The sequence below is a fragment of the Monodelphis domestica genome, chromosome 4 (genome assembly GCF_027887165.1).
Source record: "Monodelphis domestica isolate mMonDom1 chromosome 4, mMonDom1.pri, whole genome shotgun sequence".
In the NCBI taxonomy this organism is placed as follows: domain Eukaryota; kingdom Metazoa; phylum Chordata; class Mammalia; order Didelphimorphia; family Didelphidae; genus Monodelphis; species Monodelphis domestica.
Window position 1 is genome coordinate 341293184 of NC_077230.1, and position 22086 is coordinate 341315269.

Sequence of the window (22086 nt, forward strand, 5' to 3'; positions counted from 1 at the left end):
AAGAACCAACATTTTTAGGTGTCTGAAGATTTCTCAGTATTTCCCTCAAAAACCCATCCTCTGAGGGGGATGCTGTCAATACGATAATATACATTTTACATATGGGGAAGCTGAAGCTTACAGACTAATATGGTGAGTAGATGTCCTATCCAGGATCAAACATAAAATAAGACAGTCGCTACCTTTGTGGATCTTGGGCATGTAGAAGGCACCAACACACAAGTCCATTTGTTGTTCAATTGTTTTTGGTCATGTCTGATTCTTATTGACCCCATTTGGGGTTTTCTCAGTAAAGATACTAGAGTGGTTTGCCCTTTCCTTTTCCAGCTCATTTTACAGATGAGGAAACTGAGGCAAATAGTATTAAGTGACTTGCTTATGGGTCACACAATTATCCAGTCTCTGTAGTTGGATTTGAACTCTGGTCTTCCTGATTCCTTGCCTGGCACTTCATCCTCTCCACTACATGAGTTCATTAGAGAGGTGCAAACATGCCATTCCCTTAACTCTCAGTAGTTCCCTACTGGCTCTAGGATGAAACATAAACTCTCCTCCTTGGCATTTTAAAGCCTTTCACCATCTGGTTCCAGTCTGCTAGTCCAGATGAATTAATTGTACATGACCACTTTTCACATGCTGAATATCCAAAGAGCACTGGCATGTTTTGCTGCTCCCCTACTATTTCCCACCTCCATGCCTTTGGATGTCTCATTCCTAGATTGAATTCCTTTATTATTCTTAGAATGTTTGATTCCTTCAAAGTTTATCTCATGGGTGAACTTCTACAGGACATCTTTCCTGATCTGCTTAGTCATTCATGCTCGCTTAATAATTATATAAATCACACACACACACACATATGTAAATAATAAATCATATATATTTAGATACCTGTTTAGATGTTTAGGTAGAACCAGAAGTCCTTTGGGGGCAGGGACTATTCTTTATTTTGCCTCAGTTTCTCCAGAGCAGAGTACATTGCCTTGCACATATGAGACACTGCAAAGATACTTTTTGGATTGGGATGAGGCTACCTGGAGGAGATGGACTCAAGTGTGAAGAAGGAGCTAGGGTTCAACAAAAAAAGAAAGGAAAGAAGGAATTCCAGGCATAGAAAACAGTGTATAATGACATGTAAGGCAAGAGAATGCTGGAGATATATGATCAGGAAGATAATCATCCAGTTTGACTGGAAAATAGACTGTGCACATGTTAGTAATCTATCCATAAAGTTAGGTTAATGTGTGATTATGGAGGATTATTGCCTCCAATGTCAGGCAAATGTAAGGATAATTTTAGGGTTGTGACATAAAATAAAAATTAATTGGTCACCAGGGAAAATCCCAAATAAAATACCAAAGTCAGTGTGGAATTTTAAGGTAAATTTAATTAATATAGAGGGAAAGACTTTAAGGAGAAAGAGGGAAGAGGGTATAGGATTTCTCCCGCCTGGCCTGTGCCAGGGGGAGTTCAAAATCTCTGCCGCTAGGTCTCTGAAGGAGATTAGAGGCTTTTAAGAGGATAAAGTTTGGAAAGTAAAGGAGGGAGAAACTCAGCCAGAAACTCACCACCAAACTGGACAATAGCTGTAGCCATGCCAAGATGCCGAAAGGCTCAGCACACTTCCACCAGCCACCTCTCTGCCGCCAAAGGTACTGGAGAGAGTAAGTGACATGAAATATATAGGCCTTTTACTCTTGTGTTCCCTCCTCTCAATTTTCACATCTACCAAGCACTCCAGAGGCTTTTCTCCAGGACTACCCATTTTTTAGTTCTCATCTTCTTTTATTAGATTATATCTTTTGAGTTACTTAACACTTCTTTGTTAAGTTCACCTTTTGTTAGTTACCTTTTTGTGATTAATTTACCCTTTATAGTTACTTAACACCTTTTTGTATTAAGATCTTAAAATAGACAGCTTAAAGTTCTAGCTTCATTATAAAGTAAGAACAACCTTCATTGTTCAATCAGGAGATTACAATTTCATCTCATCTTCTCCATAAAGTAAGATCTAAGTAGGGTGGAGTAATCTAAATTTCACACAAAGGATCTCAAATTTTGTTTGGTAGTCAAGTACCCTCTTCTGTAACATTCGGGGTTGAACCACATGATCTCCATGATCTCCAAAAGGCCCCTTCTAGTTCTAAATCCTATCAATATCCTGCTACAAGGATAGCTAAATGGCTTAGTCTATGGAGAGCCAGGCCCAGAGATGAGAAATCCTGGGTTCAAATCTGGCCTCAAACACTTCTTAACTGTGAACCTGAGCAAGTCACTTAATTGCCCCAATTGCCTAGTTCTTACCGTTCTTCTGTCTTGGAACTAATTCTTAGTATTAATTCTAAGATGGAAGGTAAAGTTTAAAAGAAAAAGAATATTCTGCTATAAATGATCAGTTTCTCAGGGACAGGATAGGCTATTTTCTTTTTTTTTTTGTTTTGTTTCCTCAAAGACTTTTCACAAAACCTCTGACCTAAATAAATGCTTGTTAAATTGTTTTTGTTTCTAAACACTGATGTTTTCACAGCCTCTAATGAGGATGGTTAGATATAGTACTAGTTGGAAAATTTCAGCCCTGGGATTTTAGGTAGTTTGCTGTAGTAACATTCAGGAGTCCTGGATTCAAATCTTTGTTACTGCAAATAATTTATGACCTTTGGCAAGCCATTTTCCTTTTTTCTTCTTATATAAGATAGGGATCAATGTGGTAGAGGAGCATAGAGCTTTAGAATACTTTAGAAATATTCTAGCTTAATTCTCTCTTTTACAAATGAGCTTTTCTTTATTGAGGAGAATGGTCTTCTGACTTTGTAGGAACAAGATGAATGCACGGGAACTGAAAATGAGGATGAGGGAGGGAATTGTAAGGGTGCATCTCACTGGACCTTAATTTTGTTATGAGAATAAACTAGATGATCTTTTAGGTCTCTTCTGGCTCTAACACTTTCTGAATAGCAAGTAATCCATTTCATGTCTGTTTTCTGACCTCTCAAATGGGGGTAACTATCCTACCTGTAGCTCACTATGGTGGTTGGTGGGAAATTGTAAACTTGAGGGATAATGCTGATGATTATACTAGATTGGGTTGAGAGAAATAAAGATGAAATGAAATGAAGCCTAAAGAAGAGAATACTCAACAAAGGGAAATGATTTCTGTTCTAAAGCATTTAAAGTGATCTCTATGAACTAAGGATTAGCAGAATCATAACTAGCTGAAACTGAACTTCGAACAAATTCTACATTGAACAATTCTCCTGCTACAGACAGGAGCACGGAGAATAGGCATTATTAAAGATTTCATGACCAAGGCTCTCTTTTAGATTTATATATTTTGGTTATATTTATATTAAAATTGTGATTTTTATTGGGTTATTTGTAAAGATTGTATTGACCACCTGTCTTTTAAAATTTGTTTTTATTTAAAAACTTTTATCTTCTTAGAATCAATACTGTGTTTTGGTTCCAAGGCAGAAGAGTGGTAAAGGGAAAGTGACTTGCCTAGTGTCACATAGAAAATTTGTTTTTATAATTTCTTCATTCCCTAAGAAATGACAAATTATAAAGGAAATATGTGCTGAAAAACAGATAAAATCTGTAATATTCCCACTGAGAACTTGTCATGTGTCAGATTTAATTTTTCCAATGACATATTCAGTATCAGTTTATATGTTTTCCTACATTTCTTTATATTCATCATATTAATTTTTCATTACAGTGCTATAAGGGTCAAAATTAATGGTTGGAAAATAATCTTATGAAATTGTGAGGTCACTAACATTTATTATATTGTGAGTCAGAAATTTATTTAGAAATAGAGAGGAAATAATAAAGAGAAATGTGAGGGAGATAGCAACCTAAAAACTCTTAACCAGGAAGGCTGGTGGTGAGTGACCCTGTAACCTCCTCCAAGATGGAAGCTGGTCTCTTAGGAAATTAGGAAAGGAGTCAGCCTTTTCCTTGCCTAATGAAGGAGTCAAGAATATAAATTGCAGCTGAGCTCCAAGCCAACCATCCAAGCCACAGTCTCCAGCTAGCTCCCTAGAAGACTTCCCCAGTCAGAAGACTATCTCCAGAAGACAATCTCTTCAGACCATCTTCTCAAAAATAATGTCAGACTGAGTTCAAGGCTTGCTTTTATGGCGACTCCTTGTCTCCTCTTCCATATTCACAGGGGCCAACCACAGCTTCCAAATTGTCTAGCATTGCCCAGGGGCAGTTTCCTGATTGAACAATTCCAGAGGGTGTGAACTCTTGTGACTGAGTCTCTGAGGGGGTGAACTCTTAAAAGAATTCACAAATTTCTCACCAATTTAAAAAGATAGGCAGAGCTCTTCCAAGTATCTTACTGACTTCTCACCTAGCACTAAGTGGGGTGTGAATTCACTGAGTGGTTTTTTAGCTCCTCCACCTACTTCAAGCTTGTTTTGATTCAATCAAAAGGCAGACAAAGGGGAGTTAATCCTGTCTTCACAATCTAGTGAGGTACTTAAGTTAGCGTTCACTCAGGATAGACAATAAAGAATTCTCTTTCACAGTGCTCTAATACTTTACCTTCAGTTCATTTTTTCATTCTCCAATTGATACCATCCCCTCGTTTTCACTATGTATGCTTCTTACATGGTTTTAAAAATCCTTGTTCTTATTCTTTTTATTTTCATTGGGAAATGTAATCCACTCATATTTAGGGTTATATTATTAAGTATATTTTCCCATTAAATTCTTTTAAGTCATTTAGTATTGTGGTTTATTTTATTACAACAATCTGAACTTTATCTCCCTCCAATTCCCTCTTTCCTGTTATCCTCCACAATCCCAAGTTCACTCAAGCCCTGGTCCTATTCCTTGATTTTAACTTCTTCCCTTTTCTATCTTGTGCTATCTTCCCTTTATAGATTCATACTTTATTATATCACATCACACATTTAGGGTCATTTAGTCTGACCCCATCATTTTATAGATAAGGAAAAGTGAAACCAGAGAGGTTAATTCACTTTTCCCTGGCCACCTGGATAGTTGATCTGAACTTAAGTATTCTGCCTCCAAGTTCAGCACTCTTTGCATGATCTCAAGGTGCCACCACAAAACCTATGACTTCTTCAATCTCAATGTGCCCATTACTTCCTTCCACATAGCAAGAATTAGGAACCTGGCTTGGTGAAGCTGCTTTCTTGAAATTTCCCTTCCCTGCAATGAATAACACAAAATCCCTGTCTCAGTCCCATCTGCCTTAGTAGGATCACTTAAAAATCTTTTTTAAATATTTAATTTTTTTCACAGTTACAGATTAAACAGTTTTTAAAACATTTTAATTTGTTGCTTTTTCAATTATGTGTAGTAACTTTTTACAATGTTGTGTTTTAAAATATTTCCCTCCCTTCTCCAGGATGGCAAGCAATTTGATAAAAGTTATATATGTGCAGCCATATATTTCCATATTAATCATGCTGTGAAAGAAAACACAGAAAACCCCCAAGAAAAACGAAGTAATAATGTAATATGGTTCGATCTGCATTCAGATTTCATCAGTACTTTCTCTGGTGGTGGATAGCCATTTGTCACCAGCCAACCAGAATTGTCTTTGGTCTTTGTATTATACTGAGAATGCCTAAGTCATTCATAATTGATCACTTGTACAATATTGCTTTTACTGTGTATAATGCTCTCCTAGTGCTGCTCACTTCACTTTGCTACAGTTAATGTAAGTTTTCTCAGGTTTCTCTGAAAGTTTCCTGCTAAGAATTTCTTTTGGCACAATAGTATTCCATCACCATCATATACCACAACTTGCTCAGACATTCCCCAATTGAAAAGGTTCCCTTGAATTTCCAATTTTTTGCTCCTGCAAAAAGAGAGATCAAATATTTTTGTATATAGAGGTCTTTCCTTCTTCCTTCCTTTCATCCTTTCTCTCCCTTTTTCTTTCTCTTTCTTTTCCTCCCTTTCTCTTTCCCTCTCTTTGAGATATACACCTAGTAGTGATATTACTGAGTCAAAGGATATGCAGTTTATAATAGCTCCTTGGGCACAATTCCAAATTACTCTCCAGAACAATTGGATCATTTCACAATTCCACTAACAATGCATTAGTGTTTCAATTCACAACATGTGAGATCATTTTGTGATATCAAAGTATTTCCTCTCTGTAGGTGGGACTAATTCCCACTCCATTTTTTTTAAACCTTTACTTTCCATTGTAAGGTTTAAATTTGAATGGTTTAACTGAAATATCTAACAATTATAAATAATAATTGTGGTTGTCGATTCAAAGTATTATTGCTCAAAAATGTCAAAACAACTTATCTTTATTTATTTATTTATTTATTGGAGAGAAAACACACAGGTTTTTAAAATTCTCTTTGCTTAGTAGGAAGACTAAAAAAAGGAAGGTGTGGGGACCAAAGGATGTACACAGAAATTTGTTCAAAGAAGCAAACATAATGATGACTAAGAACCCTTACAGGACCTCCCCCACCTCTACCCCACAAGTGATAATAAACGTTAATGGAGAATGTATTCAACAAGCAGATGTACCACCAACGTTTAAATATTTTCAGTTAACAAGTGAAGGCACAGGCTTTCCCCTCTATAATGTTATTTCATGGTTCCGCTCTCTTGTTGACTTTTAAAGTTATTCTTTGGAAGCCAAGTCTTCTTGTTGGAAATACATTGAAAGGTGGCTCAAAGCACACAACAAATAGGCTGAGGGTGAGATGGACAAAAATGAGTTAAATCACCCCTCAGCTTAACAAGAAAGCAATGCTGGGGGACAGGCTTTGTACAGGGCTTTCTTTATAGTGCATACCTTGAAATAAAGGTGCAAGGCCGCCAAAAGCTGTGATGTTACATTACATTATATGCCATTAAATGATTAGTACTAAGATACTTAATGCAAATCCTTAATACTAAGAGGCACTAAAAGTGCACCTTAGAGGAACTCTGAGGGGAAAATCAAGCCATATTTACTTTCTATTTTAGATATAATGCTCCCAAATCTAACGATGGAATAAAGAAACTCCTTTATTTAGGAATACTCTTTTCTTCAATATAAAAGTGGATTTTTAAAAATAAAATTAGTCTACACACTGGGCTTTTTTACTTTACGCTGGCTTAGAACCAGGGTAATCATAAGAAAACTGTAAAGAAAATTCTTGTATCAAGAAGCATAGCTTAACTCCAATATTAACACATACATTTTGTGATTGAAAATGCTCAGTCTCCAATCCTTGGGCAATATGGAGTCCAAGATAATTTATTACAGTTTTACTTCAAATTCATATTAATAGCAGCCATTCTGAAATTATGAAGCCTACTTAATATTGTCAAATTATTATTTTAAGACCCCAGGATTCTCAAATACATAGGCCAGGGCAGATTCCTTTATTGCTGGCAACATTTGTGAAAAAAGACTCACATTACAGGTTATCATTCTTAAGAGAAGCCTATGACATGATCTTATTGGTTCAGGGAAGTGTCCTACCCATCTATCTTGGGCAGTAACTACGGAAATAAAACAATAATCCTCACTTGATTTTTAAGTGTCAAATAAATAACAAGTGACTAGCTAACAACTGGTCATTAGTGTGCATAGCTCATCAGTATCATTGCTGGCATCTTTGAACAGCTATTTTTATATAAACATTCAAATGAATATTACTTCTCATCTGCATGACAGATTTAACCCCGGCAAGTATTAAAAATAAATCCATTCTGTTCAAACCACAGCCTTGTTTTCCAGTGCTTCCTTTACGTATCTCCTTCTCTAGTCCCCAAATATAATCCAAAGAGAGGAAGGGTTTTTTCCCAGTCTGTAGAGAGTTCTTAAGTATTTTCTCCCAATGGTAAAAAACTGTAGTTTAACGCAGTTTCGTTTTCTTGCCTTTCTGGCGTTTGAGTTCCTTCTCTTCACGTCTCATTTCTTCGAGGTCCTCTTGCATCCCAAGTCTCAAGCTCCTGGCCTCCTCCTTCTGTTGCTCTGTCCAGCTGCTTTCCATGTAACGTAAGGCATAATCACTCTCATCTTTGTATTTATTACGGTCATATCCAAAGATTTCCCGGATATGCTTTGATATTTCTTCTTCAGGCTCTCCATCGTCATCATCAATGAAGTCCTCCATTTCGGAATCATACTCCTCATCCTCGTCTTCAAGATAGCGTTTCCGGGCCAGAGGGGGAAAGGGGGGCCTCTGGGTACCTTGCGGATACACTGCAGGTCTGTAGCCAGGTGGAGGGGGTCTCATCCCATTGCTAGGTCGGTTGATGATATTCTTGGAAAAGATAGTTTCTGAAACAACTGTGCATCGGGGCCTCACAGAGGTGCCCGAGCCACTGACTGTCCTCCCGGAGCCGCCGCCGGCAGGTCTCCCAGAGCCACTGGTGGATCTCCCACGGCCACTTGCGCCACTCACAGGTTGTCCACCGGGGCCTGAGCCACCAACCAAACGTTTGGATCCACTGGTTTGCTGTTCAGGTCCTGAACTGGAGCCGCCACTGTGCTTCCTAGGGCTTGGGCTTTGGACTGGCGGAGCAGTCCCTACACCTGGCCGGCCGGAGGTCGACTTAGAATTGTTCCCTGGCTGCTTGGCACTTGAATTTCTTGTCTTCTCATGCGGAGTAGAGACAACCCCAGGCTTGGAATGGCTGGGATGGGAAGAAGGGGATTTGGAGGGCCTGTGCTCAGTAGATTTTTGAGTCCCAGGAAGCATAGTCTTTGAGACCCCCGTGCCCATAAAATGGGAACTAGAGCGGGACTTCCCTGCCCCATTGAGTAAGAGGCTGGGACTTTCACTTGGTGAGTGCTGTAAGGTCTCTCCAGAGCCTGCTTTGGTCCTCTTCTCACTAGCTGCAAAAGACCTAGATTTTTTCTCAGCACCTATATGGGGAAGGTGACTCCCCCTGGAAGAGGAATGTTTGTCCTCAGGACCTCCGTGTCTTTCACTAACATTCTCTTTTGAAGAAGGGGCCTTTTTAGACATAGTTGGAGGAACTAGCCTTTTCTCTCTTTCAAGCATCTTTTTCTCCTTTCCTCTCTCTATGTTTTTGTGTTTTCGTTCCAAGAATTCCTTTTCTCTCAGTTCTTTTGCAGTTCTGGGTCGTTCTTCTATTTTCTTTACTACCTTAATCTCCAGAGGTTCATATTGCTTCTTCTCAGCCAGCCTGAGTAAGTCCGTGAAATTCATGGGTGGAGGGGCCCTTGGTTTCGATATAGTCTTCAGGGGTGTTTCCTGCTTCAACTCTGTCCGACGATATTCCGAAGGCGGTTCTGAGTCCTCCTCATTGGAACATTCTTGGTCTGCTTCTTGGCCTTCAGGTCCCTCACTTCTGTGTTTTTTCTTTGCTTTCTCTTCTAGAGGAATCCCATCACAACCAAAGTAGTTGTCTTTTGTCCTCTTTGCCATGGCTCTAGCTTTCTTATCATGTTTTAGCTCTGTGCGTTTCTTCACCAACTCATCCTTTTTCCTCTTTTCCTCTAAGGCTTTTTTCCTTAACTCTTCTTCTTTCCGCTTGAGGAAAGCCTGCACTGCTGCTGACTGCACACCCTTGACTTTAGGATCTCTTTTAGGAGGACCCACTGCCAAACTGTATCGTTTTGGGATGATGTTGAGTCCCTGCTGCTCAGACGCCACTCTCAGGATGTCCTGGAAGTCCATGGTGCTAAACCTTGTTTAGGGCAGCACTTAGGCTTGCAGGTGCCCCCTGTACTCCCCCACCTGAAATGAATTTAATAGCTTTTATTTACAAAAAAAGGTAGAAAGAGTGAAGGTAGAGAAGATATTAGCCTATCTGACTATTGCTCCGGCGCTTGGCTCAGCCAGGACTTGTTGATCTTCAACTGGAACTAAACTCTCCAGAGAGGTCAGTAAAGGACAGCCAGCTATTCTCTCACCCAATTTCCCTCCAAGACTCCTGTGGCTGACCTTCTTCCTTAAGCTGATTTCCCTCACTTCAGAAATGCAGGACCTTTTATAGTGGCTTCTTGTCTCCTCCCCTCTTCACAGGGACCAATCACAGTTTCCAAATTGTCTGGCACTGCCCAGGGGGCAGTGATTGTGAGAACCAGTTCTCACCTTCTGAAGGTCAAGTTCTCATAATCAAAAGGTTCACAGCTAAGAGTGTGAACCCTCCAAATCTCACCCTCTAGAGAGGTAAATACCCATCAAGACTCCACAGACCCCTGGCTGCCTGAGGTGTGAACTCTCCAAGTGATTTGCCAGTTCCTCCACCCCACCCAAGCAGGGATACTTTAAGTTATTGCCAACCAAAGTGTTAACTCCAACTAGGGAAAGAGAATGAATACAAGATTCCCTTTTTACAAGTGTAAATTCAGAATAGGCAAAGAGGACCAAGAATTTCCTTTCACACCATCTTATAATCATTACTGTGAACTGATTCCAAGGCAGAAGAGTGATTAAGAGATAGGAAATGGATGTTAAGTGACTTGCCTAAGTTCACATAGCTAGGAAGTATATGAGGCCATATTTGAACCCAGGACCTCTCATCTCTGGACCTATGTCTCAATCCACTGAGCCACCTTGTTCCCCCCAACTCCTCCCCAGCTCTGTTCTCAGTTTTCTTAATAGTGAAAAATGTGTTATATAAATCTTTGCAGGTTTGTTTTATATTTTTTCTACTGGTATCCTGGTTTCATTTGTAAATGCCTTTGGGATGACTTTTCTTAGTTGAATCTCCCATCAATATTTCTTTAGAATAACCTCTTCCTCTTAGGGAGGCATATTTAAAATTTAAACTGAAAATATTAAGAAATCATTTTTTTCTCTAGACTAAAAATCCTTTCTAGACTTTTTCCTTTAAGGAAATTCATAACGGGACCTGGGAATAGGGATTAAGAACAGAACTGGGTGAAAGGTGGACACCAAAGGTGGATGAACAGTTCCGGAAAGGGTTGTCCTCAGAGGTGCTTGCTCTTCCTCAACACCCCTATCCAGGTTGAAGAATTAAACTATCCAGAGGAAAATGGACAAATAAATGGAATGCAATATATCACAAGCGATATGAAGAATGAACTACAAAGCGGAATTAAAGTAAAGGGTGTCACTGAAGAAATGTATGTTGAAAAAGATAGGCTGATCCCACAGTGGGAACAAGGGAGAGCTGATGGAACTGAGAGCCCATGAGCTCTGGAGGGAGGCATTCTCTCCAGAAATAAAGATGCGAACATTGGATGAACTTCCTGCAGTGAATTAAGCAAGAAGAGGGACAAAAATCTCCCATGGGGAGAGGACTTGGATGTTTATAATCTGTATTACACCATTAATGAACTCACAGATACCTTTGACTGTTGGGATGACTATTGGGATACCTTTGTAACTCGGTGTTACATCTATGTATGGCAGAGCGTGTGCTTTGATCTGAGTGAGCCACAGTTCAGGAGGTCTAGGGGAAGCCTGATAGTTCTGCCAATAAGACCACAGCCCAGGCACCCCTGGCCTCTTTGGAAACTCCGTTCACATTCACCTTATAAACTCAACATAAAAAGTGATGAGCAGCAACTGGCCTTCAGTGAAATGTCTGTGCCTTAAAAAACAAAACAAAATAAAACTTAAAAAAAACCAACTTCCTTCTCCCACCTCCCCAGCTCTAATTCTAGTTCCTTCCTGCCTCCCTGCATATGAAAGGAAATCATTTCATCTCCAACTTTTGGGAAACACCTTGGTGCCCACACAAGAAGCAGTGGGTCAGCTTTAATGAGCTGGGCTTCTCTCCTCCAAAGGGTTTTATGTAGATCTGGATCCCCCAGCAGAAAAGTTGGTTTAGAATCATTCCCCAGGGGGGCCCCACTCTCTTTAAGTTCTGGGCCAATGCCTCCCTTTGGGGGATCAGCCATTCCAAAAAGGGAGGCTTTGTGGGAACCCATTCCAATAGATCTGGGGCTGGGCTAGACCCATTTGATGAGCATCGCAGGCCTGGAAATGATGATTTTCAAAAGCCTTTCAAGGGAAGCATTTTTATGCACACATCCTTGAAATTAATCAGTTTAAAGGAATATTCTGTGAACTTAATGTGCGGTCCCTGCGTCCACCTCCTCCTTCTACAAATTCCATGACCTTGGTTCTAGCTAGCATTTTAAAGAGCATTTAAAAGGCTCTGTGCAGTTATGGCATTTGCCCCTCATATCTCTGGAGGCAGGTGTTATTAATATCCTCATTTTATAGATGAGGAAACTGAGACAGACATAAATGAGGTGACTTGCCCAGATTTACAAATCTAATAAGCAGGATTTTCCTGACTTCAGACCCCATGCTTTAATCCCTTTTGCTTTGTAATGAAAGAATCTTAATTTATTCATTATTAAAGAGTACAGTTACATTTACATTTATTAAAGAGTATTATGCCCTTAGAAAAGGAGACAGCCTAGGGCAAAATAGTGAAGCAAATGACACTTGTTTCCAGTGATCTTCCCTGGTAACTCCCATAGAATGACTGTTGGTTAGAGCTTTCTCTTTCTTTATTTCCTCCATTCCCATTTGACAGATGATGAAACTGAGCCTACAAGGAGGAAATCACTTGTCTATGATGACATAGTTAACTGGTGGCAGTTAATAGTGTGACAAGGGAATCACTTTAAAAGACTGATATATATTAATTTAAGGTCGCCAAGGAATTCAGCTATGTAATTCCTACATGAAAACTCAAGTCAGCAGTCAATCTTTTATGGAGTTTAATTACAATAGGAGGAAGTAATTAGAGATAGAGAGAGAGAAAGGGGAGAGAAGGAAATAGGGCTTAAATACCCCTTCTGTTTAGGCTGGGCCAAAAGGCCCAAGCCCTTAGATAGCTGGGGCAAAGAAAAGAGATCAGTCCCTATTACTCACGTGACCAAAATGGAGAAACAGTCTCAGAGGCCCCCACCTTCAGCTTCCTTCAGAGCAAGCTTCTCAGAGCACCCTCCAACCACACCGACCAACTTCTCCACCCCCACCTCGAGTCTCCAGACCCCCCTATCCTTAAGGAAACCATCCAAGTTCCCTCCCCTCAGTCCTCACATCTACCAATCACGTGTCCATCAATTTCCCTGTGCCAATGGAGGCTCTAGCTTAACCCAGGACCGCCCAGAGGTCTCTGGCTTTGCACATGTCTGTTGTAGGTCATATTTTCAAATAATTAAATCTTTGATCCTTTGCTACAGCCCTTTCTAAATCCTGTTAACCTGAGTAGGGTAGAGATTGGAATAATTAAATTTTGATCTAGGCTGCAGCCCTTACTCAATCCTGTTAGGACTGAATAGGGTGGAGATTGATTCCAAGTATCTCCATTGTATCAATTCTAAAATCAATCATGACTCAAAGAAATTCCTGTTCTATGCTTAAGCATAGGTCAAAGTCCTTTCCATTGTTCAGCAAAAGGTTTCTGTCCTAAAGTAATCTTAAGAAGGTAGGAGGGGGAAACTCTCATGCCAATGGGGTTCACATTCCAATAGCCAAGACCCACTATCAATAGGGAATTTTTCAAGTATGAAATTTCCCAATGGTGAAATTTCCAACATTTATAAGTCTAAGAAATTTTGAGGTTTACAATAGTTAGTCAATAAGCAATTATTACACATTCACTATGTGCCAGGCACCTCCCAGGGTGTCATGACTGAGATAACATTTATAAAGCACTTAGGACAGTGCGTGCTTAATTAACACATATTTACTTTCCTTCTTTAATAAGTATTTAAAATATAAAAGAAGACAAAAACCTGGTCCCTGAACTCAAGAAGCTCACGTTCTAAAAAGATGCAAATTATTACCTATATACAAGATGGTGGAATGAAGACTGGAAGTCAGTCCTTCTGATTCTACCTTTAGACTCTTTAATACCATGTTTCCTTTCTCTTGGCTCCCTTTATTCTCTGAACATCATCACCATCTAGTGGGGAACCATATGGTTAGTACCTCTATGTTGCCCCACAGCTGCTTGGACCACTCACCATATTGTCCCCACTGGATGTCACCCAATGCACCAGATCTTTCCTTGCTTCTTCCACAAGTCATATCACAAGGCTAATGCCTTCGCAGACTTCTGAACAATATTCAATTAAATTAGATATACATTTATTAAACACCTACTATGTGCCAGGCACTGTGCTAAGTGCTGAGCATACAAAATTGTCAGAAGACAGTCTCATGGAGCTTACACTTTAATGGGGGGAAAATACAGTCAAACAAACACATACAAAATAAACTATACACAGGATAAATAGAAATAATTAACAGTGGAAAGGCAATGAAATTAAGAGGGTTTCAGGAAGACTTCCTCTAGGAGGTGGGATTTTAACTTGGGCTTAAACAGGGAAGGCAGTAGTCATAGTGGAGGAAGGAGAACATGGAAGGAGAACATAGTGGAGGAAGGAGGAAGGCATGAAGAAGAGCCAGAGAGAACACCCCAAGCAGAGAGTGTCTTATTCATGATATCTAGAAATGGGAAGTTTTAAAGGGCTATTAAAGGGACTACTATGAATCAATGGTGTGACATGACAGCTGAAAGAACTAATAAGATCTTGTCTATGAGAAGAGGTCTGAACCTGAGATTTCATGAGAATAAGAAGTTCTTGATGAGAAGAATATGAACAGGCAATTTTGAGAGGAAGAAATTAAAACTATAATCATATGAAAAATACTCCAAATCACTAATGATTAGATATGCAGATCAAAACAACTCTGAGACTACCTCTTACCTTTCAGATTGGTTAACATGACCAAAATGGAAAATGATAAATGTGGAAGGGAATGTGGGAAAATCTGGCTACTAATACACTATTGGTGGAACTGTGAAGTGGTAATTTTGGAGATCAATATGGAACCATGTCCAAAGGGCGTGGAGAGTTCACACCTCAGGCAGCCAGGGGTCTGTGGAGTCTTTTGATGGGTATTTACCTCTCTAGAGGGTGAGATTTGGAGGGTTCACACCCTTAGCTATGAACCCTTTGATGAAAATTTGATGTTTTGATAAGGGTGTGAACCCTCCAAATCTCACCTTCTAGAGAGGTAAATACCCATCGAAAGACTCCACAGACCCCTGGCTGCCTGAGGTGTGAACTCTCCAAGTGGTTTGTCAGTTCCTCCACCCAGCCCAAGTAGGGATACTTTAAGTTATTGCCAACCAAAGTGTTAACTCCAACTAGGGAAAGAGAATGAATACAAGATTCCCTTTTTACAAGTGTAAATTCAGAATAGGCAAAGAGGACCAAGAATTTCCTTTCACAAGACCCAATAGTGGTATGGCTGAATCAAAGAGTGTGCATAGTTTTATGGCCCTTTGGAAGGAAGTCAGCTTCAAGAAGGAGTTCGACTTCAGGAAGGAAGTCAGCTTAAGGAAGAAGGTTGGTTCAAAGAAGAAAGTCAGCCTCAGGAGTCACCTTCAGCTCCAGTCATTGTCTTGACCTGCCTCTTGGAGGCAACCTGGATGAGTGAATTTCTGGCTGTCCTTTACTGACCTCTGGAGAGTTGAATATCAACAAGTCCTGGCTGAGTCAAGCACCAGAGCAATATTTAGTTACATAGGCACAAATATCTTCTCTACCTTCACTCTTTCCACCTTTTTTGTAAATAAAAGCTATTAAAGTAATTTTCAACTTTGAGCATATATTTCAGTCAAACCATTAAAATTTAACCCTTACAGTCTGTATTCCAAAGGAATCTGAGATAGGGAAAATGGACCAACTGTACCAAAATATTTTAAGCAGTTCTTTTTATAGTGACAAAGAATTAGAAACCAAGGGGTGTTCATTACTTGGGGAATGGATGAACAAGTTGTAGTATGTGATTGTAATGGCATACTATTGTGCCATAAAGAATGATGAACACAATGAGTTCAGAAAAACTTGGAAAGATATATGAAGTGACACAAAGTGAAGCAAACAGGATAAGGAGGACAGTGTATACTATAACAGAAATATTGTCTAAAAATCAACTTTGAAGGAATAAATTATTATCAGCAAAGCAAGTTTCCAAGATAACCACTAGGGACTCATGATGAAAATGCTATCCACAGCCAAAGAGTTGGAGTCTGATTGCAGATGAAAACATGACATCTTCCACCTTTTTTCCTTCAAAAATTTTTTAATGGTATGCATGGTCTGCCTTCTATCATGCCATGAGCAATATGGAAATATATATGACATGAAAGCCCTGGTGTAACCTACATCAGAGAATTTACAGTCTTAGCTTGGGGTTGGTGGAGGAGGGAGGAGAAAATCTGAATCCTAAAATGTCAGAAATAATTGTCAAAAATTGTTTCTACATATAACAGAAAAAAATAATAAAAGAAGTTCCCAGTGAGGCCAACAAATTAGTTGCATTAACACTATTCAATCAGAATGAAGAGATAATAGTTGTTTGCCATGGACATTGCATTCAGTTCTTGAATCACTTTTTAGAAGAGATGTTGAAAAACTAGACATCATAGGATTATCAGTGTAGAATTGAAAAGGATCTCAGAGTCACCTCTTAGTCTAAACCTTCTTATTTAAAAAAAAATTTTTTTAAGCCCTTACCTTCCATCTTAGAATCAATACTGTGTATTAACAAGAGTTAAGTAACCTTCCCAGGATCATACAGCTGAGGTCAGATTTGAATCCAGGACTTCCCATTTCAAGGCATGGCTCTCATTCACTATCCACCTAGCCATTCCCTAACCCTCTTCATTTTATAGAACAGAAAGTTTATTCAAAGATAAGTTATTTTCCCAATTACATGTAATAATAATTTTCAGCATGTTTTCAGGAATTATATGATCCCTTCCCTCCCTGCTCTCCGAGATGGTAAGCTGTATTATCAAGCAAAACATACTTCCACATTGTGGACCAGAAAGCTTAGATAACTTGTCCCAGATCTATATAATCTAGAATCTGAAGGGACATCAGAGAGACAATTGCCCATTTAATGTGGCAAGAATGCTGGAATGAAGACTTTCAGGTCCTCTGTTGAAGGCCTGATTTTGCCATTTATGAGCTATGTGATTCTAAGAAAGTTCATTTCACCCCTGAACCTCAGTATCCTCCTCTGTCAATTGAGGAGAGTAGGGTTAGATTAGATGGTGTCTCGGGTGCCGCCCAACTTTAGCATTCTATATTCCTTTATAAATAGTTATCCAGCCCCTGCTTGAACACTTCCAGAGAGCTCACTGCCTTACAAGGCATCCCATTCTGCCATTTCAGTTCTCATTCCTAGAGAGTTCTGCCTTAGGTTTTATGTAGAGCCGAAATCCACCTTCTTTCAATGCATTAACACCAATTCTGTCCCCTGCAGCTGTGCAAGGAGCCTTTCAAATATTTGAATAAGCTAAATATTAAATATTTGAATGTGGTCGCCTATAAATGTTCTCTTCTCTAGGCTAAATATATTCAATTCTCTCAGCTATTAATGTAGTTAATATTGTTTCAGCCACATTCTACCTTGGTTTAGAATGAGCTTGTAAAGTTCTCAGGAATTTTCCCTATGAAATGTCCTTTCTTTCCCATACTTTACTTAACTCATGGTGAAATATTGTTTTTGGCTTTTTATGTTTCTCACCTGGCCTAGTCAGAGGGGAGGATACACATAGATTCACTCATTCCCTTTAAGGAATGACTTCATAGTCTTTGCTTCATATTATCTACTCTTTTGATAAAAATGTCCATTTATGATTGCCTTCCTTAGCCTCACAGACTCTTGGAGGCCATTTTGTTGAACCTCTTCATTTTCCAGAGAAGGAAACTGAGGCTCAGAATGGAAGGGTGGCTAGCTCAAGGTCATAGAGATAATTAGTTGCAGTACTAGGAGAATAGTCCAAATCTTTGTAGTAAATCCTATGTTCCTTTCATGACACTACCCACGCCAGGTCCTATTCCTCTCTAATCTCTTATTGAAGGTTTGAGCAACATTAGATTGGAACCGAATGGTGACTTCATCATTGGTTCTCTGGGATTTCCAACAATACTTCTCTGCAATTAGCTCTTCATATTTTTGCTTGCTTAAAAATTAAGTTCAGTCTACCTACCAGTTAGCCAACATGCATTTTTAAGGGCCTACTATGCATCAGGAACTGTACTAAGCTACCAAAATATTAAAAAAGGCAAAAGACACGTCCTGCTCTTAAGGAGCTCACATTATAATGGGGGAGACAACATGCAAACAACCATGTACAAATGAGATGTGTAGAGGATAAGAAAGAGATAATCAACAGAGGTAAGGTACCAGTAGAAGCAGAATTGGTAAAGGCTGTGAGATTTTAGTTGGGATTTGAAGGAAGCTAGAAAGGTCAGGAGGCAGAGAAGGGAGCAAATTCTAGGTATGAGACTAGCCAGTGAAAAAATAAAGATGGGAAATCGAAGGGAGAGAAAGGAGGATGGTATCATTGGATCTCAGAGCCTAGCAGGACCTCGTTTTACATGAAGTCAGCACTTGAATTCAGCTATACACAATTGATAGTACGAAAAAAGGAAAGAAAAAATACATAAAATAAAAAATTTTAATCACAGGCTAAATCTATGCCATTTCCCCAGACATTGTAAAAATCTCCACCACAGTTCACTCAATCACACTCATTCTCACTCTGAGAAGTGATAGTGTGAGTCATTACATTGACAATCAGCTTCTGCATTAGTCTTTGTTTAGAGTTCTTGCTTATAATAAGTCATGTCCACATCAGAGTTACTGCCTCTCTTTGTTTCATTAGCCCTATTTCGTTATTAATAATGGCCCCAAAGAACAATGCTGATAGCTCTGATAAGTCTAAAAAAATCATAATGTGCCTAGGTATATTTGTATAAGACAGATTTATTAAATAATGGGGCTCCCCATTTTGCATGATTTCTAACTTACTCAAAAAGTTTTGGAACATATTAGTAGCATGAAATGAGTTCCTACTGTACTTTGTTATATATATATATATATATACATATATATATATATATATATGTTATAGGGAAGTAAGATGTAAAAACCCTGGACAAGTGAGAAGAGACCAGGTTATATAGGGTTTTAAATGCCAAACAGAGGATTTTATGTTTGATCATGGAGTTGATTGGGAGCCACTGGAGTTTACTGAATAGGGAGTGAATGGAAAGTGACATGGGCAGGAAGATCAATTTGACAACCAGGTGGGGAATGGACTCTAGTGGAGAGAGATTTGAGGTGAGGGGAACCAACCAGCAGGCTATTGCAATAGTCCAGGCATGAGCTGAGCAGGGTGGTGGGAGTATCAGTGAAAAGGAAGCATATGAGAGGTGCTGCAAAGGTAAAATGGACAGGACTTGGCAGTAGACTGGATAGAGGAGATGAGACGGAGGGAGTAGCTGAGAATGACATATGGTGTGTGAGCCTGTGCGATGGAGGGATGGCGTTGATCTTGAGAATAATAGGAAAATTAGAAAGGGAGAAGGGTCAGGGGTGGGAAGAGTTTAGTTTTTGAGTTTAATACATCTACGGCATATTCAATGGGAGATATCTAGTAGACAGTCAAAGATGTGGTGCTAACGGTTATTCAAGAGCTGGATAAGTAGAACTGTTAATTATCAGCATAGATATGATAGTTGAATCTATGGGAGCTAATGGAATTAACCAGCAAAAGAGTATAGGACAAGAAGAGAAGAGGATTCAGGACAGTCTTGGGGGAGACTTGGGCATGACCCAGCTGAAGATCCAGAAGGAGACTGAGAGAGAAAGAGCAGTCACATGGGTAAGAAGATATAAGAGAGAGCGGTAGCACAAAAAATCTAGAGAGAAAAGCACATCCAGAAGAGTGACTGACAGTGCCAAAGTCTATAGAGAGGTCTAAAAGGAAGAGGATCAGGAAGATACTAATTGAGACAATAGCTTCAGAAAAGTTAAGGTTCATAAATCTTCAAAAATCAACAGCATTTCAGTTTAATAGTAACAAAACACTAGAAGCAATAATAAAAAGGAAGATACTATTCCAAATGACTACAAAATGCATAAAACATATGAAGATAAACCTACCAAAACACACAAAAGACTTACCACAATACTTCTTAAAAAATAAAGAATAACTTAGTAAATAGCTATAGTGTTCAGGGCTATATCATCCATTACATAATAAAATGTAATAAAAATGGAAATACAAAATTAATTTACACTTTCAATGCTATACCAATCAAGTTACCAAGGAAATACTTTATAGAACTTAGTAAAATAATAACAGTTCATTTGGGGGGAAAAAGATCTAAAATATCAAGGGAAATAGTGAAAAAAAGTAAGGTTAAAGTGGGAACAGCATTTCTAGACCTCAAACTGTTTTATAAAGCATCACTCATCAGTATTGGCTCAAAAATACAGAGACAGATCAATGAAGCAGACTAGTCAAGGGAGGTTCAGAAATACTTAAACTCAATAACTCAGTGTTTGATAACTTGGAAAATATAAATCATCCGGGGGAAAACTACCTATTTGATAAAAACTTCTAGGAAAATAGAAAGCAGTTTGGTAGAAAATAGGCACAGCTCTTTCATCACACTTCATAATACATTCTAAATGAATATGTGGGCTTAATATTAAAGATTAAACTTAAAAATTAGAAGAGAAGGTGATCATATACTTCTTACAAGTATGGGTAGGAAATGTATTCCTAAACAAATAAGAGATAGAGGCAATTATAAAGGATAAAATAGGTAACTCTGATTACACAAAACTGAAAAAGACAATATTGATTCATCTAGGATAAGAAAAGATATGGAGAAATGGGGTAAAAAACATCTTTGAATCAAATTACTCTGAAAAGGGTTTGGAGCTATCAGGGAAACCTGATAGTGGAAAAGCGTCTCTCTCTTCTGGACTCCATTGGACAAACTGTCTCTCCAACAGCTTTGGAATCCTGTCAACTCTGAAGATTCTATCTTGAGGACTTGCCAATCATGCTTATACACTAAGCATTACTTCCATTGCAACAGTATCTAAGATATAGGAATAATTCATAGACATATGAGTAATAGCTATTCTCAAATAGATGAGTGGTCAAAGAATACAAATAAATAGTTCTCAAAAGTATTGCAAAGTATTCACAACTGTATGTGACCCAAATCACTAATATTCAGAGAAGTGAAACACAAAAGTGACAAAATATGTCAGCAGTCTCTGATGGAGCGATTGTGGAATGATAGACACTAATTCATTGTTAGTGGAGCTGTGAAATAGTACAACTATTTTGGAAAGAAATTTGGAATTGTTTAAGTTAAGTGACTAAAATATCCATACCTTTTGCATCAGGGAGTTTTACCCCAAGGAAGCTATTGATAAGATGAAAGCCCCAATATTATCCAAAATACTTATAGAAGCATTTTTGATAGCTAAAAATGAGAAAAAAGCAGATATCTATTAATTGGGGAATGGCTAAATAAATTGTGGTATGTGAATATAATAGAATATTACTTTGCTGTAAGAAAATATGTGTATGAGTGGAGATGCATGGAAAGATCTATTTGAACTGATGCAAAGTGAGGTAAGCAGAATTGAGAAAACAATATACACAGTAACTACAACAATACAAATGGAAAGGACAAATGACATACTAAAAAATAAAAAATAATTGTAACAAAATTATAGAGATCAAGTACAACCTATGTCATATTACCTGATTTCTTAGGGAGGGGAAGGAGGGGGAATCAAAAAAGATGAGAGATTTTTTAAGAGAATGGGATGAAAAGTAGAGATAAGTAACATTTTTTGGACATAGCTAATGTAAGAATTTGTTTCTCTTGGATAAGTACGTTTATGATAATTTATGATATATATTATATTATTGTTATGTTACACATAAAATAACAAAAATAAAGGACCCATATATATGAAAATAATGGTAGCTTATGTGCTAATATTTGTTTTAGAAGATAAAGAGAAAAAATTCTGCAAAGATCTTCCAAATTAAATTAACACATAGATTGAAAAAAAAAGATCAAGTGGATCTCAGATGAAGAGGTATGGAAAGACATTCAACTTATCCTTTTCTGGAAGGGAGGTCCACAGGTGTTATACATTGCACGTGCTTTCAAACCTTTTCAATATAATGATTAATTTCACTAACTTTATTTTTCTTTTTCCTATCCAAAAATACTATTTGTGATATGGGGTGGTTCTCTGGGAGGGAGACAGA

General features: G+C 38.5%; 1 protein-coding gene across 1 annotated transcript; it reads right to left on the bottom strand.

Annotated features, from left to right (window-relative positions):
* Nucleotides 1–862: 862 nt before the first annotated feature.
* On the bottom strand, nucleotides 863–21712 carry LOC100027866 (protein SPT2 homolog). The gene is made up of 2 exons (XM_056794939.1): nucleotides 20710–21712; nucleotides 863–9707 (listed from the first exon to the last, which is right to left on the bottom strand). The coding sequence occupies exon 2, from the start codon at nucleotides 9645–9647 to the stop codon at nucleotides 7854–7856; it is 1794 nt and encodes a 597-aa protein (XP_056650917.1). The 5' UTR covers nucleotides 9648–9707; nucleotides 20710–21712; the 3' UTR covers nucleotides 863–7853.
* Between the last annotated feature and the right edge of the window lie 374 nt (nucleotides 21713–22086).